At 53.9% G+C, this 25,528-nt stretch overlaps 6 protein-coding genes across 6 annotated transcripts; 2 read left to right on the forward strand and 4 right to left on the reverse strand.

Moving 5' to 3' along the window:
- Positions 1-1,916: 1,916 nt before the first annotated feature.
- On the reverse strand, positions 1,917-2,810 carry PHYSODRAFT_560695 (hypothetical protein; the record flags this gene model as incomplete). The annotated part of the gene is made up of 1 exon (XM_009531647.1): positions 1,917-2,810. One exon carries the CDS (start codon positions 2,808-2,810, stop codon positions 1,917-1,919), a length of 894 nt encoding a protein of 297 aa, XP_009529942.1.
- A 1,784-nt stretch (positions 2,811-4,594) lies between these two features.
- On the forward strand, positions 4,595-5,792 carry PHYSODRAFT_508800 (hypothetical protein; the record flags this gene model as incomplete). The annotated part of the gene is made up of 3 exons (XM_009531648.1): positions 4,595-5,110; positions 5,309-5,582; positions 5,638-5,792. The coding sequence occupies 3 exons, from the start codon at positions 4,595-4,597 to the stop codon at positions 5,790-5,792; spliced, it is 945 nt and encodes a 314-aa protein (XP_009529943.1).
- A 1,793-nt stretch (positions 5,793-7,585) lies between these two features.
- Positions 7,586-8,707, reverse strand: PHYSODRAFT_505637 (hypothetical protein; the record flags this gene model as incomplete). Its single annotated transcript, XM_009531649.1, has 3 exons — positions 7,586-7,843; positions 7,925-8,209; positions 8,282-8,707. The coding sequence occupies 3 exons, from the start codon at positions 8,705-8,707 to the stop codon at positions 7,586-7,588; spliced, it is 969 nt and encodes a 322-aa protein (XP_009529944.1).
- Positions 8,708-13,390: 4,683 nt separating this feature from the next.
- On the reverse strand, positions 13,391-14,356 carry PHYSODRAFT_506868 (hypothetical protein; the record flags this gene model as incomplete). The annotated part of the gene is made up of 1 exon (XM_009531650.1): positions 13,391-14,356. One exon carries the CDS (start codon positions 14,354-14,356, stop codon positions 13,391-13,393), a length of 966 nt encoding a protein of 321 aa, XP_009529945.1.
- A 186-nt stretch (positions 14,357-14,542) lies between these two features.
- Positions 14,543-16,172, forward strand: PHYSODRAFT_334381 (hypothetical protein; the record flags this gene model as incomplete). Its single annotated transcript, XM_009531651.1, has 4 exons — positions 14,543-14,755; positions 14,862-15,184; positions 15,270-16,124; positions 16,160-16,172. 4 exons carry the CDS (start codon positions 14,543-14,545, stop codon positions 16,170-16,172), a joined length of 1,404 nt encoding a protein of 467 aa, XP_009529946.1.
- Positions 16,173-16,232: 60 nt separating this feature from the next.
- On the reverse strand, positions 16,233-24,802 carry PHYSODRAFT_334382 (hypothetical protein; the record flags this gene model as incomplete). Its single annotated transcript, XM_009531652.1, has 3 exons — positions 16,233-24,079; positions 24,150-24,459; positions 24,785-24,802. The coding sequence occupies 3 exons, from the start codon at positions 24,800-24,802 to the stop codon at positions 16,233-16,235; spliced, it is 8,175 nt and encodes a 2,724-aa protein (XP_009529947.1).
- Positions 24,803-25,528: the final 726 nt, after the last annotated feature.

Raw genomic sequence — 25,528 nt, forward strand, 5'->3', positions numbered from 1 at the left:
GAAAACATCCATGCGCCAACATAGTAATAGCAATGGACCAGAACAGTGGCTGCGAAAACTCTCTATCGTGTAGGTCAGAGGCGAGAAGCTTAGAAACACGAGAGCTGAGAGGTGGTACTATGAGGGAGGAGACGGGTTGTGTGAACTTTAGCGTACCAAATGACTGTGCGGCCATCAACCGTGGCAAATTGGGTTCAATGACGTACATCAGCAGTAACAAGGGGATCGACGATCTACGTAAGTACGACAACTTGTTTTTCTACTTCAAGTACTTAAGTATTTATTATACTACAACCAGGAGCTGTATCAAAGTAGCACCGCAGCCACGCAGTCGTCGTCGCCTAGTCACAGTAATGCAAGTACTGTACTTGTCCAGGCCGCAAACTGTGAAGCATTTTGCACCATCGCACACGTGGACTTCCAGCACTAGTAGATATTTGTAAACGTTACCAGTGCTCCACAACTGCTCGTATGCACTTCAGAAAGCACGAGAAGCATCGGAGTTCATGCATCCCATCGTAGCGAAGATTGAACTTGGAGATACATCTATCATTCATGACTCCACCACAAAGATTCGCAACTTTCTCAGTGATTATTTGGACCATAATGCGTTCGTCAAACGAGTTCTCACCTATAGGACCTTCCCATTATGCTTTACTACAATTAAGGTAAAATCGAGCAGCTTGATGTATGGTGGAGTGCCTAGCCTTGCCTGCTTCCCAGGCATAGCCCACATCATCGTCAGAGATGGCCCCGCTGGAAGTAGCGCGTAATACCACACGAAGAAGGCGGTGCGAATCATTTTTCATCCGTTCATCCGTGGTAGTTTTGTGGCTGTGCAGAACGCAAGTAACTTAGCAGTGCGGATATCATAGATGCAAAGCATTAGGTCATACTTGGTCTTAAGTTTGCAATTAGAGAGCGACCGGTGTTTGAAAGGGTTAGCTGAGCTGTGCTGGCTCAGCTCGAAGCTGAAGATGTTCACTCCGGCCCCTTAATAATTTAGCGCGCTTTATCAACACTTTGCCTAACAGTTCAAACTGGAGCATGTAGCTGCTGTGGACTCGCTAATGAAAATCTTCAGTCATGCAAATATTCGGGTAAGTTAAGAATTTGTGTTTTCGTCGAGGGCGATGAAGTTGCCCTAAGGTACTCGAAGTTGCTCAAACAAAGGTGCTTAAACGTTGCACACCTTTGAGCAACATTTTTCACCGAAGGTGCCTGATTGAACGAGAGCCGCCGACACGAAGACTCCTGCCAAGAGCTATCACCCGTACGTGGAGGAGTTACCGTACGAAAGCAAGACCAACCACGGCTATGCCTTCGTCGTGTCAATGCCGGTTATTACACTGAAGGGAGGAGCTACGCAACCGCAGGTGATCCAATTGCATGTCTGCTGCACAGATACTTCGAGTATGTATTACGTCGGCCGTTTGAAATGCAAAACAGTCGTCGCCGCTGAGCACTTCCGAATGCCACAGGTTTCGGTGGTTGCTTGCCTGTCCTCACAGGCGGGATCTGGCTTGTGGCAGCTCGATCAGCTGGGTGCCCCACTTGCCATCTCTACAGAGTACGAACAGGACACCGGGGAGCCGTCCGGCCACTCAGCTGAGCTGCAGCCAGGAACCAGTCACGCAAAGCTCACCTTGCAGAAAGTGTCGTGCTTTTGGTGAGCCAGAACGAAGACCAAAGCGTGCCGAATTTTCTAGACCGTTGCATCACGCGGGCTTCGCTATCCTCCAGACCCGATGCCAGCAAGTTGGGGAGCATTTAAAGTAGCGTAGGAGGTCATGGCTTCAATAGGACAATCTCTATATGAAAGGGGGATTACCGGCACAATTCCTATCTAACACGAGTAACTTAATACGACTTGGACCTACGGGCTAATGGTAAGGAGGCGACATGGGCCTCGGTGCTTACACGGACCGGAACATGTTGTGCTCGATTGCGCACGGGGAGGACACGACGCTCTCCGCGCTGTGCTCGTCCGAAATGCGGAAGTGCTGAGTGCACAGCCCTTTCCGCCGAGCCTTCTTCTCGCAGCCGGCCATGGAGCAGATCTTGCCGCCACCGTGCTTGATGCAGAACCCGTTGCCGCGGTCCTTGGACGAGCATCCCTCCTCCTTGCAGAGGCGCTTGCCACCGTGGCTGTGGCACAGGTTGTTGCGCTGCGAGACGCGCTCGCAGCCCTCGATCTTGCAGTACTTGGAGGCGCGGCTGCGGTGGGTGCCGCTCGAGTGACTGGGCGAGGCGCGGGACTTGACCGGGTACATGGCGTGCTGCACGGGGGTGGCGTCGGCCCACGAGCGCTTCTTTCCGGGGAAGGACGGGCCCATCGACGAGCTCATCTGCGTGTACGACGTCTGCGGGGCGAAGGCGGCCATGCCCGGGAGCGGGGCTTGCGGCATCGTAGCCACGGGCAGCACGCGCTTGGCCATGCTGGGGCTGATCATCGTGCGCAGCGAGGGCATGGGCGCCAGGTCGCGCGACACGGGGCTCAGGCGCGGGTACTGCGACGACGGCGCGGCCGAGGCCGTGGGCGACGTGGTCTGCATCTGCTTAAGCAGCCCCTCGAGCGACGGCAGCTTGGGGTTGATGCTCAGGTTGAGCGTGGGCGTGGCGGGCTGGTAGACGGGCGACTGCGCGACTTGCTGCTGCTGGAGCTCCTGCTGCTGGGCCTGCTCGGCGGCCGCGAACAGCGCGAGCGGCGGGTAGTCGGACAGCGACTGCTGGCTGCGTGGCGCGGCGAAGGCCGGGGCCAGGAAGGGCTGCGAGCCGCCGACTGCGAACGAGGGCGAGGAGGTGGTCATGGCGATGTGTGTGGAGATCGACCGCTGTGCCACTCGGAAGGCAAATTCTGAAATGAGCAGTGCCCAGCCCGCTGCTGCGCGTGGTGATCGCAGCGGCCGCAAGCGGTGCGAAATCAATCGAGCAAGGATTGCGCCAAGGGGCGGCCGACCTGGTGTGCGCCACACGAGACTGCTGGCCGCTGGTCTCCCGTATCTTGCGTTTTGTATGGGCCCCAGCGCCATTGCGACACCGCGCTCGATTACGAGCTGCCGCCAGGAAGAGAAGGGCGCGCGTCCGGGTACAGTATGACGGCGCGGCCACCGCTGCTGGCGGGCTGGCTGGCATTGGGCTCGCTTGGTACGAAAGGACCCGCGCACGCAGGGGCCAAATAGCGCCCGAAAACGCTCCGATCTCGGCCCTCCAGCCTCCGCAGTCGCCTCCAGCGCGCTAGCAGCGGCCCAACGCCTCGCAGCCGTCCCGCACCGCTGCCTACGGCAGCGCTTGAAGCTGGCTCGGCCTCACTCATCCGCAGGCACCGCGGTCCTTTGGCTGGCACCACACACGACTGGCGACTGGCGGAGTGCCCGCGCTGTCCCACCTCGGTCGGCAAAACTGAACTTTTTCTACCGCTTGCCGCTTCCTTCCTTGCACGGCGATTGCGTCGGCGACATTGCGGGGTCCTTGAGAGCCCGTCACAACGCGGCCTTCAGCCAGCAGGGCTCCATGGCGATCCCCCGAGCCCGCGCCCCGGAGTCGCTACAACAGCAGCAGCGGAAGCTCCAGCATGCCATGCGGACCGCTGCGCTAACCCAGTTCGTCCGCCGGCTGCTGCTGTGCCGCTCTGAAGCACTTGACAAGTGCCACCACGTGCGACACGCGCGGGAGCGCAATCACGCCGACAGTCATTCGCGACCCGTGATTGCGCGCCTGATTGGCGGACCCCATCTGCAGTACCGCCAGGCACCGCACGGACCTTTCGCGTCGTTACCCACCAAAAGACTGGGGAGCCTTCATGCGTACCGACATGAACCACCAAGCAGCTAGGTGCTGCTATCGCCGCCGCCGCCGCTAAAGCCTGCCTCGAGCAGCGCCGCTCTCGCTTGCGTGCCGCCGAGCTGTAGCCTGAATCCAGCTGCGCGATTGCGGCGGTCACTTCCGAGTCGGAAGTTCCGACCGAGGAGTGGAGTAATCGGGCCCGCGAGCGAGCACCCGGATGCGATTTGAGTCAGATCTCCAGCTCTGCTGCGCTGCAACGACGCTGGTGGTACTGTAGACTGACTGTCTTGGACGCTGCCTGCACGCCACGCCAAGCGGCTCACGGTCGTTGAAGCTAGCGTCGCCGCCGCGGAGTCGAGCCCAGCCAAGGCGAGCACGCCCACGCTGAACCATGTGGACGAGCGGCGACCAACACTTGCAAAAAAATCCGGTGCGGGGAGAAAGATGGGCCGCGCACGCACCACGCGGATTACGTTTCGTCGGAACATCGCCTTCAGTTGCGCTGGGGCAACTTAGCCGTGTCATCGCTGAGTCTGCACCTTGAGATCACTTGCGGAGCCCAAGTTGGACGGCAGCAGGTTGCTGGGATAACGGCGAACACGAAAGCCCTCAATATTCCCTTCGCTCACCACGCTGCGTTTTTTCTCTCGAAAACTCCTCCATCACCACGCATCATATATGTAATCGTGGCGGCCATCGCCGTCCCCTTAACTATGGCCCACAGTTCCCCCACAGTCTATGGGGATACAACAGTTTCAAGCCAGTAATTTTTGCAATCTCGGCCGCCCATCGCTCGTTCATTTCTGCAATGGCACGGGCGCCACCGCCAGGGTGTCCACGCCTGCCTGGCGGCCAAGGAAGGTGGAAGACGAAGCGGGTTCTAACTTCGTATACAGCTGCGACGAAGAAAGCTGTTGTTGAGCATCTGAGACTACACTGCAATGTTCGTTTCACTATAGACTCGTTCTTTCCTGATCTACCAACAGAGAAGTATCAAGGAAGACGAGTATTGGTGCTAAGATGGGCTCGCCAGTATGACTCTATCGCCGCTACGTGTGCTTCTGTCGGCGGTGGGGGCAAGCGAAAAGCTCGCTCTACCGGATCAGCTACGATCTTACCTCTAGATGTTGAGCTAGAGATCGTGAGCTGGATTAGCGATTTGCGCGCCGAGGGCGTTCCAGTCACGTCTCTAATGCTACGCCTGAAGGCGTTAAGCGCAGCTAAGGCGGCGGGAGTGCACCGATTCCGGGCGTCCTCTGGATGGCAGTGTCTGTTCAAGAGGCGTCACCCCCTGTCAATGCGATCGCGCACACGCCAAGGCCAAGTCAGCCAAGCAGAGCTGGACAAGATCGCCGCGGAATTCTCTCAAACTGTGAAGGCTAAAGCGGCGGAACTGGGTGTGTCCGTTATATACAATGCAGATCAAACCGGTGAGTTTCACTATATTTTGCTATGTTTTAACGGACCGTACTAACAGGATATGTTTTTGCTCTTGTGCTACCTTTTAGCTGCGTTTTTCGAGAACTTACCCGCTAAAACACTGCATGGCACCGGTGAGAAGACGGTGTGGGTGCGCTGCGGTGGGAAGAGCAAGGAAAGAGCTACCGTCATGCTGCTAGGAGACTCGAACGGTAATAAATACCCGCCGTTTCTTGTTTTCAAGTCAAAGCCATCGACGGTATTACAACGACGTGAAGCCAACACACGCCTTCGCCATGGATTAGGCGTAAGCGTGTGGAAAGATGTCGGACCAGCGCAAGAAAAAGAAAGAGTCCAAGTTCATGGCAACGCCAAAGGTAAATAACGCATACACGTTGTATTTTATGATAATACTAACGTTTTTTTTTCAAGGTTGGTGGAATACTTCTTTGTCTGTAGAGTTTCTCCGCTATCACTTCGGTGCGAGACCCCAACCCGAGAAGCCTGTACTCCTCCTCTGGGATGACTTCTCGGGACACTGGTCCAAGGAAGTCATCCAGTGCGCAAAGGAGCTGAAGGTGGAGTAGCTCAAGGTTCCACCGGGGGCGACGTCTGTCTGCCAGCCCGCGGATGCTACGTGGAACGGGCCTCTCAAAGCGCGTCTACGACTGCTCTGGATCGAGCATTTGAAGGCCCAGCTTCTCGACCGAGACCCGGCCATTGCGTTCAAGCTGAAGCCCCCCACCAGAGCCGAGATATGCAACTGGGTGAGCTCGGCCTGGAAGGGCATGCCTGCTTCCATCATTTCCGGAGGATATCGTAAGTGCCATCTGGAAGCGGAGCCTCCTGAAGAAGCGGCGGAGGTAGTGAGCGAGCTCATTAGTCTAGGGTGTATCGACAGTCGTGTTGGTGAGATTCGCCCTGATAGGGACTTTGATGTAGCTGAGATTGAGGAAGGTGACTCAGATGAGGAATTGCTAGAGTGCCCAGTTTAGTAATTTTTGTAAATACATCTCCCGTGCAAAATTGGGCGCCCTGCATTTCAGCTCCAGTAGGATGTATCCCTCTACAAAACAAATTCGGTAATCGCGCAAGCCTATAAAACTGTAAATTTGATGCATTACAATGGTTTTATTGTGTTAAGCTACACTAACTCGATCTGTCCAGCAACCAACCAACCAACCCTGTACGGCACTAGCACTTCAGAACAGCATGACTGCGGAAGCTGGAGAAGCTGTCGTTGCTTCGACAGCCACGAGCGGTAGCCAAGACGACGGAGCTTCAAGCCTTCATGTTACCCCAACGCCAAACCAACGCCTCTCGACCGTGCGGAGGACGCAACGCTCTACGCCTTCGCCAAGTGCACGTGTATCACCGTATCCGCTGCGTGAGCGAACACCTCCTCAAGTGCTCTCACCTTCAGCGCCCCTGAGCGACGTCAAGCTCGCGTTTCACTAGATGCTTCATCCGAGAGCGGAGAAACCGAAGAAGCTGACCAACATCGTCTACAACTGGTGGTTCAGCCGATCGTCAAAGACACCGTGGGTCAGCGCGATAATTCAGGAAAACTGCCACGTTCAGCGACATCAAACGCAAACTTTGGGAGAAGTTTAGCAGTCGCGTAAACGGATTGCTGTGAAACAGGACGACACCTGGTCGGATGAAGACCCTACTGAAGCAGCGTGGAGCAGGGTAATGGTGTTCAAGTGGAATACGCATCTTGTTCCGACGGCAAAGTCGGAACAAGCCTGGAACCGGTGGGTTGTATCGCGTAGGGGTGACACTGGCACTTTACTGATCTTCGAATACGGCACGGGTATTCTGAATGGCCGGGCGCTAGAGGCATTCATGCAATCGTGCATTATGCGGCAGCACACTGACCGTTCCGGAGCCGCCGCAGAAGCCTCGATTCGTGAGATCGTGACGCAGCTACAAGATATTTGGGTGGCAACGTATCAAGGCAGTGCGGTCGTCTGGCCGATGTGGGCTAATGCGATCATGCGAAACCTAGATCGCTCCACGTGGGAAGTCGCCGTGCTGGAACCTCCAACAGCTACGGTTGAGCAGTTACTACAGTTGGCCGGTGGGGAAGCTGAGCAACATCTAGTCAACCTTACGAGGTCGACACGTGTCGATCTTGATATCATTGACGCTTCAATTGCCGACAACAGTCAGCTGAAAAGGGATAAGAAAGCAATCGGCGAGCGCATGGACAATCAAGCAATTGTCTTGCAGGCTCGTCGACAGACGCTCGAGGGAATGCTCGCCGATATTCCCCTTCCACCTGTCACAGCTGTGCCCGATCCGATGCCAAGAATGGTAAACGTTGAGGACAACGAACACCAACCGTAGTTCCTCAAGCTAGAGTCTTTATTTTTCTTTAGCTTTGAGTCTCGCCAACTTCTCTTAAAACGAATCCTAATTGCTGTTCCCCTTCCTCATTAGTGTGTGCTTGGATGGTTGAGACGCCGGCTGCATTGCGGGAATCCATTTCCAACTGACCACACGGGTCAAAGTGACCTTGCATGCTCCATCCACAGTGCTCGAAAACCTTGGACATGCTGAAGTTCTCAGATCGTCCGAAAGTTTCTGCAACAAATGGCAGTAAATTGTTGCTGGACGACTTTACGTAGTGTCGCTGTAAGCTTCACTTAATGTAGCCAAACATATACTCGATCGGGTTGAAGAATGGGCAATATGCCGGTAATAAAATCGGGACGATTCCAACACTGCGCAGGAAGTGAATAATTTCAGAATCGCGATGGATTGAGGCACCATCCAGTATCCACACAGAGTTTGAGCCGGGATATCGACGGACATTTCCACGAGTGGAGTACGCAAAGTCCTGGCAGCACCGAAAATAATCGACTCGATCAAACGTTCCTTGAGTGTCGTAATAGTCGATGATTCCGGCTACACCCATAAACGCCAGCACGGACACCCTTGGTTTACGCTGAAAATCTCCACGAATTGCAATTGTTTGTCCTTTAAGCGAGTAGCCTCGCTTTCGGATCATGCCACGGTTGTCAAACGACACTTCGTCGAGAAACACAATGTTGCTATGGCACCAATTGACCTGCGCAAGCTCCTCCACAAATCGAAACACGTCCAGCTCCTTGATATGCATGGCTCGCCGCTCCAATACTTTTCGTGTTAGGCCAGCGTCGTGAATAAGCCGCCAGACGGATGAAATGGAGATAGTCATGGCATGAGCACGCAAAAACGCATCTTGGGCCTCATCAAGGTATGCAAGCGGATGCTCAGCGTAATAATCGCACAACCACTGCTGATGGGCTGCTGTGAACCTTCGAAGAACCTTTGAGTCTGCGCGTTGGTAGGTTCCGGTACGCTCGTACACGTTAATCCAATTGCCGATCGTCTTTACAGTCTTTTTGTAAATACGGGCGAGCTCCTTGCGCGAATGCCCAAGGAAATAGAAGCCGTAGAGGCAGTGAAACACGGTGTTAGGGTGGGCATGTTGGCGCGTGACAGCTTCTTCCATCTTGAGAAGTTCTTCTATACATACAGCATGACAAAGATCAATTAAGTTGTAACAACACCATAACATTTTATAGGCATTCGTACCTCCACGGCTTTTGCTTTGAAGAGAAGAGCAAAGGGCCAAAACTCTCGCAGGAACACCACCCACGCACGGCAACACTCGCGGCGGGTTTCCCTTCAGCACCTGTACGCTGCTGTCGGGCTCCAGCTACTGCACGCACGCGGCTAACGCTCGCGGCTCCAGCTGGTGCACACACGCGACGAAGTCTCACGGCGGTCCGACTTCAACCGCTGCACACCGCGGTGGTCTGGCTCCAGCGGTGCACGCGGCAAAGAGCCCATTTTGTGCGACTTTTGGCTCTCGTATTAGGGGGAGCCCACGTTTGAAGTTGACGTTCAAGGTGTGGCCTTAAGATAATGAAAGAGCTGTACCGGTACCAATCTTAAGTTTGAACAGATTTTGTAGCATGCATTAATTTAAAACCATTACTACTCTGGCCCACTTAAGAAACAACATTTCTATTAAACCTCAACTTTTTCAGATCGCATTGGATTGGCTATTAATCGGACTGAAGCCATATGATTGGACATAAAGTTCGACTGGACGGCAAATCGACGAAATCGATTAGAAAAATCTCAAAATATATACGAGCACCACAACGCCCACAGGAGCGCTTTCATACTCTACGATGGTTCTCCGCATCGGCAGTTAAGCGATCTTCCCAATGGTACCTATCATTTTGAATATCGCTAAATTTGTAGCCATTACGCAAAAAACCTAATGTTACCCAAATCCGGGTTTAGAAAACTTGCTCTGTTTCCTTGAATCCTGCTGTTTTCAAGCAGCCAATGAGCTGACGCGAAAACACCAAATCTCACCTTTATTTTGAGGTATTGTTTACCCCCAACTGATAATGTTTGAATTTTTTTTGACGGCCAGATAGAAATGTTGTTTCTTAGGTGGGCCAGACGAGTACTCAGTGTCATGGGGACTATTCTAAAGTACACCGTCTGAATTGTTCAAGCATGTACTGCATCCACGCCGTGACACCTAAAGCAGTTATACAGTCTTTGCGTTTTCCTGATTGATGCAAGTCGGTATTCAAACTACCGTATTAGGGCTGGTTCTGCGTATCTAATGAAGTAAGTTTATGATGAGATAGCTGCGTTCTCTATAAGTAGGATGATGTTCTGAGGTGCTTCCTGGCACCATAATGAACCCTCACATTACATACATATGAGTTCCTACTATAGTGCAACTAGCACACCAAATATTGCAGATTGTAGGCTACCTAGCCGTTATGATAGTGGTGAGGTTCATGTGTGCTGCTTCATCAATAGAAAACATCTTGCCATCGTCGTCGAGTCTCATTAGATCCAGTATTAGATCCAGTAAAAGTTGCTGGGAGACATTGATAGCCACTAGCCAGCTTATACACTTTATTTGCCATGCAACTCAAACATGGTTCCTTCGAGCAAGCCTCAGTAGTCTTTGGCGAGCCTGTGGCATAGGACGCAGGTAGGCGACATCAGCGAAGGAGTTAATTGCCCCCACAAGACCGATATTTGGGGTTGTTTCTATTTTGTTACGTGTAGCAACAAAAGATGTTTGGGGCTGTATCGTGGTGGGCGACGCTGCTCCCATTTTTGCTTTCACGATTCGAATACTCAAACGCTGTACTCTGTAGTTTTCGTGCGCATTCAGACTTCGTATAAGCATTCAAGTGCATTCATATCTGTGCGTACTGAGTAAATTTGCTTGCTTAGGTAGCCGCGTTGAGCGCCATGCAGAACATGTCAGAATTGATTCGTGTCTGAGCTTTCGAGTAAGTTCAAGTTAGTTCAGTTTTGATGTTTCTATTTGTGCCGTCATGACTGCAGCAGAACAAGCTACTCATTGGCGACCCGTGTCCCTCCAGTTGTTGCTCTGAGGTAGCCTTTGGCATGAAAAAAAATATCTGTAACATTTCTATACAAATTTTGAAATCATTACGATAGTAAATTCCTGATTCGAATTTTTTCCCCGCTGAGCGAAGTGAGGCGGGTGTTCTCACGCGCTCGGCTTAACCGTGTTCATAGAGCCCCACTTGCGGGGCTCCGCTTGGCTTGTCAGATACATAATTACTGCCGCATCTCGGAATTCCTAACTATGGGGAACCGTACCCGCTTTTATTAGTGGCCTGGACTCTTTGTATAGGGTATTCGACATCATGGATTGGCTGAAACGCGTTCCGGCCAATCATATTCACCGACTCTTTTGCGCACTAAACGCACTATTAGTGCGCCGTGTGTGTTCCACACAATCTGCCATCAGGCAGCCTACTCTATTATAGCACCTCCACGACGTTCGACGCCTGCGTACTTATCTACTCTAGCAGACAGCCCAGACCTGGAGTATGCGGGCAAAGCTCATCATGCACACGAGCACCATGAAAGGCGGGTTCTATTCAAGACCTAAGGCTTTATATATTATATTTTTAAAAGTTTTTATGTTATTTTAAAATAACCTATTAAAAAAGGGAAAATCCCAAATTACGTCCGTAATTTTGAACTATTTCCAAAAAGCATCCGTCAGGCGTATTTAACGGTAGGGTCCACCACTACATGTAATAAAGTAACTCAACCAGCACAACACTCACACATTCTTTTTAGCTTAAGGGGCTCGAGGAGATGGTAGTCCTCGAGCATCGAAACGCATTCACTACTGTACCGTGGCGGCGTGTCGGGCCCGCGCCTGACATGCTCGGTGAGAATGTACACAGTACGATATTGTGCGCAAGATACATTTTGTATGCATGATACAAAGGTGTACTTGGTACAATTCAGCCACGAGCAGTGGACTATGTAATAGAGCCATCCACCCCGAATTGGAATTACGTTTACAGTTCTCCACGTGCTGCTCACGCATACACAGTAGGTTAACGAGAGGTTTGCCTGGTGATACCATGATTTGGTCTCCGGTGTGCTGTACGAGAAGCAACCACCGATATGTATGCGTGTGCTGAATATCACTTGATTGGCCAACCTATTGCAAGGTGATGGGTGTCATGCTAAGCATGATCTCGTGTGAGGACACTTTTCTAGGTAATTAATACATGAAATACCCGCGTCAGTGTATTACATGTAATACTGTAGCGACCATTTTGGTTTTGCCTGCACAAGGAGCTCATCCTTTGATCGATGTGCACTAAGCTCGCATCTTGTTCATCCCTTTTACACTTAGCGAAGGGGACACATACATCTCTTTCGTTTTAAAAGCTAAGGTACGTTTGGTCTAGGGTTTCTATTGTGGTGAATACTGTTCTCGGTGGATGCTTTTTGGAATTAGTTCAAAATTACGGACGTAATTTGGGATTCCCCCTATTTCTTATTTTAAAATATCGGACCCAAAACACAATCCCCCCCCAAAAAAAATAAAAATAAAAGCTTAGGATCGTTGAAACGCTATTTCTTGCTACAGTATGCGGTGAGCAAGGTGAACGCAATAATTTTATGTGCCATATCTGGCTATGTGATCCAGAATCTTCTAGGACATCGATTCGGTTTTGTCGCCTATTAACTCGGGTTTCGGAGGAGAATAGGGACACACAGACTGTGCGAGAGACACAGTTTGCGGGTTAGCCCTGAGCGTAGATGTATCTCCCGATGAGCGTGCCGCAATTCCATACAGTCAACGTATCAATGTGCTCTGAGAGCTAGTGATGTGGTTGGGATCATGTCTTATACGATTAATGTATTGTGCCTTTCACTTATTCTGCCGTGACTAGGGCTTCGCGAAGGCTGGGATAGGATTGGTTAACTCACCTTTGATCGCCATTGATAAACTCAATCCGCACGCTGCACGGGCATCTCCTGCGCCTGCTTCGCAGCCGCAGAATCTGCCCGACAATGTATCGTCACTATGGTCACGACGTACAACCGGATTTCAGAGCAAAATCAATGACGAATCTAACTCGACGAATTTGCAAATGAACAGGCGAAAACAGAGCGATTGGCGGCTTCCTACCCGCCAATCCATGCCATTCTGCTCGTATCTCCGTCGATTGGCTCTCAAATGCTGATCACGGGATTTAGGGGAAGCGCTTACAATCTTAGGCAGAATTAGCACTAAATAAGCGTTAATCGCCCTTTTATGACTCCAATTCCGCCTGAATTAACAGCTCACACGCCAAAATACGTAATACTTGCAGCGCTAAACTAACTATTTGCACGAGCCCGCTTAACACAGATTATTTACTGTGCTGTGCTAGGTCAAAAGTCTTTTAAATCCGTTACGTCATTCTACATGGGGATAAATACTTCTTCGGATAGCCCTGCGTGTGCTCTAACTGATAAGCAATTGCACTCGGGAGGAAGAGCATTATTAAACGCAGAGCATGCTATGAAGTGCAACCACTCGACTGAAAATGCATGTCATCAGGTCGATTCTAAAAATAGCGCTCATGCGACCCTTCAACAACTGAGCTTCAGTATCAACAATGGACAGCTGAGTGGTGGTCTCATGGGTTGGAGAATAGGAATGCTACTACTACCTAAACTAGCAGCGACCAGAGCGTGAAAACGAGCTAGGACATATTTAGATGCTTCCGAGGGCATCGTCAAAGTTTCGGGTGGTTTGAGCCATTTACGGATTTAATTTTGATGAAACCAGCAATTGAAGTGACCTACCAGTAAATAATCTGTGTTAAAACTCATACGTGAAGGATTTCTTTGCGACGAGCTCTGCGGCTTCCTTCTCAGCATTCGGGTCCAGAACAGCGACGTACTCGCTCTTGATGGCCGACGGAGACTGATCGAGTCCCAGATCCTTGCCGCGCTTGCCTTTGCGAGAGGATCCTAAAAGTCGCCGACTGCCAACCTTATTAGAACCGCCAAACAATGGAGCCGGCGGTCCTTGCTGCTGCTGCGCCTGGGGTTTCTGTCCTAGAGGCTGCTTCTCCGGTGAATTTGGGACTGGCTGCGTGAAGCTCTGTTGCCTGTTTTGCCACGACTTTGACGGTTGGTCCTGTCCAGCTCCGCCAATGACATGAACAGTGTAGTTTTCATCCTGCTTCTGCGGTTGCTGGGGATGCTGTCGGTTCTCTTGAGGCTGATACTGCTGCTCCGGTTGGTGGTACGCGTGCTGAGGCTGTTGAGCTGGCGACGACTGCTGCTGCAGCGAAGGCTTGTCGTGGATGATGAACGAGTTACCGTTCTCGTCGTACTCGACCTCCGTCAGATGCTTCATGTCCATGACGAAGCGGCCCACATCAGCAACGCAGAAGAGGATGGAGACGCCGAGCGACGGCCCCGTCTTGACGACCATGTCGGGGTCCCAGATGAGGAACACGAAGGCGTAGATCCACGTCAGGATCTTGCAGCGCAGCATGTTGCGCTCGAAGTTCTCGGGCGACGGGAAGATGGTGCTTGAGATCTTGGGCCCGTAGACCAGCACCGTCGAGAAGAGCAGCGGCACCCACGCCAGCGTGTAGAGCGTCTGCAGCTCCTGCTCCGCCTGCACAGTCTCGTCGGGGCACTGGAAGAAGGACGCCACAAGCGACGCCGACAGGTAGAACTCGAGCCCGCACACCAGCATGGCCTTGAGCGAGTTCTCGTACAGCTCGCCCAGGCCCTTGAGCGGCTGGTCCACCAGCTCCCGCACCGCCGCCATCTCGCCAGTCTAAAAACTGAAGTTTGCCTACGAAAAGAGACAACCGGCTCTCGAGTGCAACAGCGCTCTGACTAGTTGTACCATATCGATGGTACATTCTCTCCTCCACACCACATTTACACAACGCGTCAACCTGCATCAGACAAAGACGAAGATTTGGCTCGGAAGAAGACGCACCTGACGAGCATGGAGTGGGGCCCGCTGCAGCCGATCCTGGGGCTGCTGACGCCCGAGCAGGGCCTGAACGACGGCGTGGAGGACCGCAAGCAGGCGGACGCCACGCTGGCGCAGGCGCTCACGGGCGAGGAGCTCACGGCGGCCGTGCGCGCGGCCTCCATCGCGCAGCTGGACGCGGCGCTGGGGCACGAGGCGCTGGCGGTCGAGCGGCTGCCTCTGAGCGTCCTCATGCTGCTGTGAGGCGTCGCTATGACACCTGAGAGGGTCCAAACTATGGCAAAAGCTGACGAATTGTGCTGTGTGCATCACTGATGACAGGTCCGCCAAGGCCAACAAGGTGGAGCACGCGCGCCACGCCGACGACCTGGCGGACGCGCGCGCGTCGCTGCTGCTGCAGATCTCGCGCCTGTTCCACCAGGTGCCCGTGGCCGTGGCCGCCAAGGAGATGAAGAGGGTCTGCGCGCTCGGCGACCAGTACGCGCGCCTGGCCGTGGACTCGCAGCAGAGCGTCAAGACGGTCTTCCCGCTCAAGAGCTTCCTGCGCCGCTTCCACCAGCAGGGCCACGCCGTGCTCACGCCGCTGCACGCGCAGTTTTTCTATTTATGCCTGCACTCCAAGTGCTACTTTGCCGCCATGGAGATCCTCGACCAGTGCGTGGCAATGATCGTTGCAATTATCTGCTGATCTTTTTGATAAATGCTGATTATTTTTTATGTTTTATGTTTTTATTGGCAGGACGTTGGTGGAGATCCATTCGCAGTCGCATCTGATGAACAGCGTGGACTTCCTGGGCTACGCGTACTACGGAGGGCTGTTGTATCTCGGAGAGAAGCGGTACCAGGAGGCGCTGGACTTCTTCCAGCTCGCCATCACGGCTCCGGCGCTTTCGCTCAGTGCCTTCGTCATTGAGGCGTACAAGAAGCTGATCCTGGTCACGCTCATCCTGCGTGGAGAGCCCGTGATGCTGCCCAAGTACGCGCCGTTCGTTGTCACACGTCACGTTGAGAACCACTGCACGCCGTACACGGATTTGGCGACTGCCTTTGTGGTGGAGAAGGAGTTGGCAGCGGTGCAGGAGGTCGTCACCAAGCATGAAGAGCTGTTTACCCAGGAGGGCAACTTTGGTCTCGTGAAGCAGGTAGTGGAGGCTTTCAAGCAGCGGAAGCTGCTGCGGCTCACGCGCACCTACGCGACCATCGAACTGACGGAGATCGCTGCGACGGCGGGTATGGCTAACAGCGACGCTGTGGCTGCTGAGAAGATGCTCCTGACGCTGATCTCCAATGGCCAGATGGATGCCGTGATCGATAAGCAGAAGGCGATGGTGCGCTTCGTCCTTGAGGACGAGGATGGAGGCGCCTACCAGGACGAAAAGCAGGGCGAAGCAACAAGGAAGCTGCAGGAGGAGATGGAGAAGCTCGTGATGGTAGCGTCGCAGCTGCGCTACATGGACGTAGAGCTCGTGACCAGTGCCAAGTTCCAGTCTCGCATGCAGAAGGATAAGGACCGACGCTCGAGGATTAACCTGCACAACCAGCAAGGCGACGAGCGGATGATCATCGACGGCGCCAGTGGCATGGACACCATGGAGTAAGGAAGTCTACCGGATAAAAGTTAATCGCAAGGAGTCGTGAGTGACTGCGCAACAATGAACTGGCAATGCAAGACACTTACGAACACTTCTATTGTCTAGGATTTCTACTGCATGACAAGGGCCAGCTGAATCTTGCGTTGGCGCACCAGAGACACAGGGTTCTTCATGCGGATCACGCGGCACAAGGCTGGGTTGCCAGCATTGAAAACGCGGTAGATGCTGTACGTGGAGCCGTGGATGGCCGCCTGGTCCAGCTCGTTCATGCTGATCTCGAACACTCCCTTCTCCATCGTGCGCGTGGACTTGACCTCGATGTACTCGACCACCTTTCCAGCCGACGACACCGTGAGATCGTACGGCAGACCAGACTCTTCCTTCTCGTTCACCCACTCAACCGTCAGACTCGACTCGCTCTCAGCGTGCTGCTGCTTCAACTGGTTGAAGACGTACTCCTCGCCCCAGCGACCGATAGCTTCGCGCTCCTCCTTGGTCATCGTGTTCGGCACGGACAAGGACTGCATTGAAGAACCAGCCAATGGAGGAGGAAGTGGCGGATGGAACGGAGCTCCCTCGATCGGCTGCGGTGGGAGTGGCGGATACGGAGGTCTCTGATAGTGTGCTCCGTTTCCATGCGTGTCGGAAGGCGGCAGTGGTGCGAATTGAGGGTCTTGAGGTGCAGCATAGTTCGGTTGAACTGGAGGATATGGCTTCTTCATCGGCGCTTCCTCTGCAGCAATCTCTCCATCTTCCATGTCCTCGGAGTCACGCTTCCGTCCAGCATTGTCCAGCCCGGGTGTGGCGGTGTCCTCCACCTGCTCCACCCACAGCTTACCAGCCTCGCTGGTGGGTAGTGGAGGCAATTGCTGGGTTTCGACAAGCCACTGCTCTCTCATCTGCGGACTGGGCTGCAACAGACTCAAGTACATCAGGTTCGCCACGCTGGCAGCCACCTGCGCTCCAAACAGCTTGCGAGATATTTCCATCAGCACCGGGGAGAGCGCGCTTGCTTCTTCGTCTCCAGTCACAGATTGCAAGTACAAGGTGGAGTTCGACACATCGAGGAAGCACTGCGACGACGCGTCGACTCCGCGACGAAGGCTGAAGGAAGTGCCGACCCGATACACCACTTGGAAGCCGTCGTGTCCATCCACCAGCAGGCACTGCAGCTCCGACGCCAACTTTGAGATTGTTTCATGCTGGAGCTGGTCGTACAAACTTCGGTGACTGTGGATCAGGAATCGCTGAGCCAGAGCAAACGCCGCGCAAAGCTTCTGGTGGAAGGCGTCGCTAGCCGGACGCTGCGTGCTGAGGACGCTGACTTCGTACTGCATGTGCGCCTTCAGCGACTTCATCCCGCAAACTTCCGTTAGGAACTTCATCACGCGAGTCGCCTCACTGCTATCATCTTCATTCGAACTCTCCACAAAGTAGCTCCACGGGAACAACCCCAGCACTTGGAGTTGCTCAGTGTGTCCTGGTTGCTGGAAGTCGCTCGCAGAGAGATCGGCTTGGTCGTTAATGTACAGGTCGGCAGCTGAAGCCCATCGGTGGTTGTCATCGATTGTCGGGAAGATCACAGAGCGCTGCAACTGCGTGATGTCAGAAGATGAAGCCATCGACAGCGCACTCGACCAGACTCTCACTACGGATTGTAGCAGCTTCAGCAGCTTCTTCCTGCCCTTCTTGTTGTCCAGCTGAGAGGATTTCGTAAAGCGAGCGAGCACCTTACACCAGACGCTCGCTTCGGCTTCGAGGTGCGCGGTCAGCGTCGAAATCCTGGCGATACTGAGCAGCGCGTCCAGATCCCCATCGTCTTCAAGCTGGACCAACTTAATGTCGTCTCCATCCTTGCGTTTCTTGGAGCTGCTGCTTTCGGATGAAGCCTCCTTCGCAATAGCCACCAGCAACTTCTGCAGCTTCTTCTCTTTCTCCGTTGTGGCTTGGACTGGCGAATCCTTCGAGCTCCAGAACGCGACGCCATTGCTGGACCCACCAACACTTCGCACTGGCAGCCACGGAGTTGACTTCAGCGTCTTCTTGGTCTCCTTGAGTTCGGTCTTGGACAGCGAGCGCTTCTTCACCTTCTTGGACAAAGCGGTGAGCAGAGGCAACAGCTTCTTCTTCCACGTCTTCATGTTGTCACTATCGCTGAGCTTCGTCGTCAAAGAGCCTTGCAGCTCAGTGATCATCTCGCACAAGAAGGCGACTGACGGCTTCCGCTGTACGCCACAGACGTCGGTGAAGAACTCGCACAGGGTCTTCGGATACAGCGTCTCCAGTACAGTCAGCTCCCCGTTGTGCGCGGTTGACGACCAGACTGCGCTCTTCACGCCGATAAATCGATGGGATTTGTCAGTTTCAGCCGGAACAAAGAGCAAAAGCTTACGCGTAAACGCCTTGGTGACCTCGGCACGGCAGGCGTCAGAGCGCTGGCACTCCTCCCACAAGAACGAGTACATCCGGATCATCTGGTCGACCTCCAGTGTAGATGCCAGCGCTGAATCAACGGAGAGACTTGAGAGGACGGGCAGCACATCGTCCACCGTCGGAGTAGCTCTCATACCGAGGACTCGTTTGGTGAAGTCATCGCTCTTCCACGTCATGGCACTAAACGTCACCATAGCACGCGTGAACAATCGCGTGACAGCCTCCGCTGGTAGCCATATGTCAGTGGAGCGATGGAACTGCCCGTCAGAGTCTTCCAGCCAGCAGTATTTCCTCCACATAGTAACCTCGTCTTCCTTGTCGTCGACCGTGGAGGAATCATCGCTTTCATCATCTGCAGTGCCCCAGTGTTTATCCAGGTGCTGAGCTAGATTCGTCGAAACACTGCGCTTAACGACGATATCCTCTTCAGCCTCGATCCACTTCAGTAATTGCTCCATTCCAGCTTGTGAGCGGGGGTCTGAAGTGAGACTTGCAGCATCAAACAACAGCGACAGCCCGCAGACGTCCACTAGCAGCTGCTGCCACTGTTTGTCCGCTGAGTCCTTGGCAGTATCAGAGAAGTACTCGCTTGATACGATAGCAGGACCGTTCTGGTTGGAGGATTCCAGTCGAGTGACCCAAGAGATCAGCTGCGGCATCTCCTTCAACGTAGATGGCAGAATAGCGAGCAAGTTGGGGCTGTCGACTGCAACGATACGTCGGCTGCTCGTCGCAACAACCACGTTGGCCTTCACTTCCGCTTGCAACGAGCAATTGTTGCACGACGCCAAGTGTGAGGACAGGAACCTTCCGTACTCGATCACTACACTAACATCCGCAGCAGCATCGATAATGCCGCTCATATCTTCAGCTGACAAACGGAGCTCTGCCATCTTTGGAAGGATGTGGTGTCGAATCAAATCGTGGTCCTCCATCACGTGAATGCCCACGTCGTTCATCAAGAACGCTCCAAGCTTTGAGCTCTTGTTGATTGTCTTCGTAAAATTGTCGTCCAGAATGCGGAGGTCCCCGTAAAACTCGTACGATTTCTCGCGCGTTGAGCTGCCACCGTTACCCGACACGAAGAGCGAGTCGTGAGCTTCAGCCAACGAGACCCACTTGGTCTTGCTGTCCTTGCCCTTGCGCTGCAGCGGGAAGCACTTGATCAACCGCAGCTCTTGCCGCAGCAGCTTCGAGTGGCGGTCCTTACGCCAAAGCTTCGCCAGCAGCGCCAGAATCTTCACCGTCCAGTCGATATCGTCCTTCTCTTCTGACAGCGACAGCACCCGCATCAAGTGAGACGAGTGGAGCTGCTCGATCCGCAGTTGGCTCTTCATCACCGCAGTCATAGATCGTGACAGCGAAGGATGCAGGAAACGCTTGTTGAACGTCGCTGCGAGAACGTCTTCACTCAAAGCCTCCAGCAGCGAGGTCGTACTTTCAATGGCCTCACTTCCCGTGAGCTCAATGCAGTCAATCAACTCCGCCGGCATGAGCAACCCCGTCGATGCTGAGGAAGCAGAAAGCAGCCACTTCACTTGACGGAGCTCGCGCATAACCTCCGGTATGATGCTACGGAACGGCGCCTGTACCTCGTTTTCAAGAGGCAGCAACGAGAGCAAGTGCGAGATGGCCTCAATCGCCTTGTCAGCTTCTTGACCGCTAGCTTGAGCACTCGAGACGTAGCTGCCTACCGCGGCACGCACCAGCTTGGGGAACTTGGACACGAGCCACTCATTCCACTCGCTTCCATTGGTGATGGCCTCGCGAGAGCTCGGGATCTCAAAGTCTCCTTGCAAGATGAAGCGGAAGCCGTACGACCGCAGTGGCAGGTACGCGAACACCTCCTGGAGCGGCGGTCTGGACTCCTCTCCCTGGAATGTCAGCGGGAACGCAAGCGCAATCTCCGTCGGGTGACTGCGGCCGAACAACTGCGGGGGCTCGAGCTTCTCCTTGACTACCAGCCAGTTCTGCTGCACGACTTCCACGCTGCTCTCGCTCTTCTTGACTTGCGAATACAGCTCCACAATCTGAGCGTTCGTCTGCAACTGCTTCTCCTTCTTGAGGAAGTGAAGCGCGTGCTGTCGAGCCGGGTCACGCAGTCGAAGCTCGCGGATTCGGCGGAGGAACAGCAACACGGAAGGCTCAAACGCCATGAGCGACTGCGAGATGTCATCCACCCTCTGCACCGATGAGTCGTTCAATGGCAGCACAAACGTCGTACCGCGACGCTGCTTCCATTGAGTCGCATCGTCCAGCCAGTACGGCAAGATGTAGCCCATACCCGAACCATGCTCAGCATTCTTGGCGTGGAAGCAGATGTGGAAGCCGTTCGAGTGCACTTGCGGGTTGTCCGACACCTTGAAGACGCTCTTGAAGCCGATACCTTTCTTGCCGATGCTTGCCTCCGAGTCGACGGCTTCCTTGGTAGACGCTCCGACATCACAAATGGCTTGGATGTTGGACGGCGAGAAACCCCGTTCGTTGTTGTAGAAGACGATCTCCTTTTCAGCGGTCAACGTGAAGTCACCAAGCGGAACCACGGCGTCGTCGTAGGTGTTGTCATCGGCGTTTTGCAGCAACTCGAGAACGAAGTGGGTGCTCTCGCTATACAGCTCGTCGCTAAGACGCTTGAGCGCGCGCTCCAGACGCTGCTGTTGAATGCGCAGCACCGAGGTCGTTGCCTCGTCCTGGATCTGCAGCCCAACGCCGAACTGCTTCCTGCGTAGATCTTCGATGAATGAGCGGCACGAGTCATCGCTGGCGATATCCTCAACCGAGGACAGGTCATTGGTGTTCTGACCGGATAATTCGCTTGAAAAGTTCGCCAACGCCACCTCTTGACTTGAAGCGTTAAATAAGCTCACAGTCTTGCCGTCATCTCCAGTGGACGTAACAGGCTGAGGCGTAGCACTGGACTTGGTGTTCTCCTTCGCTGCATTGCCACCGTCATCGTCCGTACTGGAAAGGGACGGAGTATCACGGAGAATGCACCACTGCTCCGACTCAGTCGCCCACAAGCCCGACAAGCTCCGGCTGGAAACGTACAAGAGCGCTTTGCGCTCGGCATCGCTTCTGCAGGCCTTCCAAACTCGGTCCGCGCTAGCCGACTCCGATCCTGTTGTCTGACTGAGCACGCCAAGCAAAAGAGACATCACGAAGTCTGCGAACTCGACTGGTGTTTCAAGAAGAACCTCCAGGACGAAGCGCTCCGGGTAGCTGCCGGCTGTCTTGTCCTTGGTGACGCTGGACAAGTACGCGCGCAGATGAGCTTGGACGAGCTGCTTGGGGAAGTTAGCTTGGCCCTTGCACGTCACCACCATCGACACCAAGTGGACTGCCACTTGGCGGGCGGCCGCATGGGTCTTGGCTTGCTGCGCTCGGGCGAACAGCAGCTCCAGATCGGACGGCGTCGATTTCTCGTTCACACGCAAGATCGTTCCGTTCAAGCAGGACACAAACATGAAGTTGTTTGAGGAAGGTGCATGATCAAGAAGAATCATTTCATGCACGCGGATGAACGAGAGCAACGGCCCACACAGCGGGGCATAGCGCTCTCGCCAGTCCATATACAACGATGCATCAACCAAGTACGGGCACTTGCGCAGCTTCTCCAGCGCTTGCTCCGTCAAGAGTTTCTGTTGCACTGACTCACCTGTTGTCTCGTTCGATGAGACCGTGTCATCAAAGCTGCCGTCACCTTGGACGAGATCCAAGCTGCCAGCGAATTTGACCACCGAAGTCTCTTCGCCCGCCTGCTCTTTGTCAGCAAGCTTGATCAATTCTTCCACACTGGGAAGTCCAAGGTCTTCAACTCGAGCACACCCCAGCTCCACGCAGATGCGGCGTGTAATCCACTGTTGCTGCTTCTCGCTGGATAAAGCAGACAGCGAAGACGACGACGATATGACGTCGCGACACTCGCGCACAAAAGGCAGCACTTCCTCCTGCAGGCGCTTGTCACTAACCGGACTCGATGAAGTCGAGGCATCGCCGCCTTCTCCGCGGGAACGCAATAGATCAAGGAGCCACTTGCCTGCGTTCACTTCATCGTCGTCCATGCTGTATTCAGCATCGTCCACGAGATCTGGGAGAAGCTCAAGCACGGACCGCCGTCCAGCCCAGGACACGCTGTTGGATTTGATCGACAACTTGCTGGTTAGATGGTTCTCAAGTGACGACAGAACCTGAAGAACCTCCTTCGCTGTCCGAGGCTCGTTGTCGCGTGGCGCTTGAGCCTCCAAGAAGCTCTCGATCTCGGTCTTCACTTCTTCAAGTGTAACCTTCGGTTCTGCAGCAGTTTTAGCCAGCCGTCTAGCGAACGGGTCTGTAGGCATGACAGGGAACTTGTTGATCTCCTTGTTATCTGTCTCTGCTTGGCCTTCTCCTTCTTCTTCTTCCTCTTTTTCGTCGCTTGACGCGACGTGGCACTTGCAAGTGCAGGAACACGAGCAAGTGTCTTCACCCACGCAGCAACAGTCGCACTCTTCTTTTTCGCTTTCCGGCACTTTCTTGGCATCGTCTGCCCCCTCTCCGTCTGCGTCTTCATCGGGAATCTTGTCATCACTTAGCAACAGCGCGTACGTCTTGGCCATGATGCTGCAGATGACCCACGTCACGACCTTGAGTCTCGAATGGTGCTTGCTCTTCTGCGACCACACAAGGAACCGCGTGAGCTGGTTGCGCAGCTTCGAGTCCGTCTCGGCGATCTCCTGGGACGAAATGGGTCTGCGGAACTTCTGCTGGTTCTTGGCGTCCGCCGCAGCCTTGCGACGCAGCACGTTGTCCAGATACACGTCGACGTCCGTCACGCGCTTGAGCATGTCCAGCGACAGCGACTGCATGCTGTTCTTCTTGCCGCCGCGTCTCTTCTGAGCCCCTTCCTCGCTCTCTTGCTGCGTTGACTGGGCGGCGTTGGTCTGCGCCAGCAGCTCCTCGAGGGCCTGCTTCCTGTTATCGTCACTGAACTTCTCCTTGGTAAGGCGGAACATCTTCTCCGCCACTTCGCGCTGGAACTGCTGCTCCAGCGTCTTCATCTCCTTCATCTCATTGTTGGCCACACGGCGCAGCATGCCGACGTACACGCCGAACCCGGACGGGTCTATCGCCACGCCCATGGCCTGCGCGCTCGGCTGGCGGTACTGCTGCGCCAGGTACTGCAGGAACTCGTTCAGATCAATGTGCGACGACGCGCGGAAGGCGTCGTGGCCCAGCATGTCCTCGAACTGCTTCAAGCTGGCCAGCACGTCCCTGGTCGTGACGGTCAGCAGCGCCACGGGCGAGCGGTAGAGCTGCTGCACCGCCTCCGTGTGCAGGAACGAGTTGCCCAGCTTGAGCTCGTGGAAGGCGCGCAGCCCCTCGTGCTGTAAAAATGCCTGCTGGCACTCGAACAGCGTGTTGATGCGGCGGCTCTGCATGAAGCACGTCACGAACGTCCACACGCGCTGGTTCACCGTGTGCAGCTGCCTCAACGCCGGCAGCTGCAGCGCGCTCGTGCCCATGAGCTCCTCGAACGCATTGACGCCTGCAGAATAACAACAACAACGTCAATAATCTCCGGCTTTTAGCAGCGTTTTGCAGCTAATTCGACGCACGGAAGTGGCTGCAGATGGCGCGCACAAGGACGTCGAGCGTCAGCGCGTTGGGCGGCGCCGAGGGACTCGACTGGTTGGCTCGGAAGGCCTCGACGAAGGCCACGACGTCTCGCTGCACTTGGGACGCATTGGCGTTCGCCCGCGGCTGCTGCTGGTAGCTGGGCGGGCTTTGTTGCTGCTGGTAGAAGCTCTGCGGACTCTGCTGGCGGCTGTACTGGGGCTGCGGCGCGTAGCCGGGAGCGCCTCGAGGCGCGCGCTGTTGTTGCTGGAAGCGACCCCAATTGCTGCGTCCGCCGCGACCTCCCGGGGACTGCCGCATGGCTCTGGAGGCTCTGGAAGCGCTGGAGACGACGCCGTCACCTTGACACCGAATCGGTGTCACCGATGTTGCACTGGTTGGTGAGCGGGTCCGAGCCCAATATTGCGTGTTTTGGGTATGTGGAATATGGTATTTTGGGTTTCAATTGTTTTGTGGTGATTCAAAAGTGCATACAGTGACACCTCTATAAATGACACCTAGTTCGCTCGGTCTAATACGCTGTTTCAGTTAAAGAATTGATCAGATAAAGAAATGGCTACACTTCTAATGGCTACATTTTCATATATTCGGTGCACAGTACAAGGGCTTTCTTTACCTGGTACCCCTCCAGCATTTTCGTACTCTTGTTTTGTTTCGTCTTCACACTGACAGAACTAACAGTAGGCGCGGTATTGTCTGTTCCTACTCCCTCTTCTCATTGGTATTAGCAGAATCGCATCCCCCCAGGTTGTACGTGAGTTTCAATACAGTGAGGTTATGGGAATATTTGTTGTCCCGATATCCTGCCACCATGCCTGCAGTTTTATCTTTTGCTTGGTATCTACTGCATAGCCCCGAGTTGTCTCGACATCATAATATTTTAGTTTTTCGTAATATATATATGTACGCTGCGCTGATTGTAAAATACTGTGGCTAGCTTATTTATCAGTATTTAGTTACTGCAAACTCTTCGTTCCAACTTAGCATCCAAAATAAAATTTCTCTCTTCGCTCGATTTGTTGTGGCGGGAGTAGTGGTAGCAATGGCATACGTGGGAGGAGGCAGGCAAGTGATTGAGAAAAAAATATATGAGTTTGGATCTATTACTACGGCGTCCATTTAGAGGGTTGAGGCGCCAATAATGGCGACCATTTAGAGAATAAAGAGGTTTTTGATCAGTTATAGAACACCTATAGTGAAATCCATATAATCCCGTTTGCAGTCGAGGAATCCTAACCAGATAGGGAACACATAGTCAGTTAGAGGGGTTCATTGGGGACCCGGGTGGTGGACCCGGGGGGTCTCGCAGTTCGAAGCTAGCTTGTACGGATGCGCTTACAGGGAAACGATGTATTCGGGC

The sequence above is a fragment of the Phytophthora sojae genome, assembly GCF_000149755.1.
Source record: "Phytophthora sojae unplaced genomic scaffold PHYSOscaffold_5, whole genome shotgun sequence".
Lineage (NCBI taxonomy): Eukaryota > Oomycota > Peronosporomycetes > Peronosporales > Peronosporaceae > Phytophthora > Phytophthora sojae.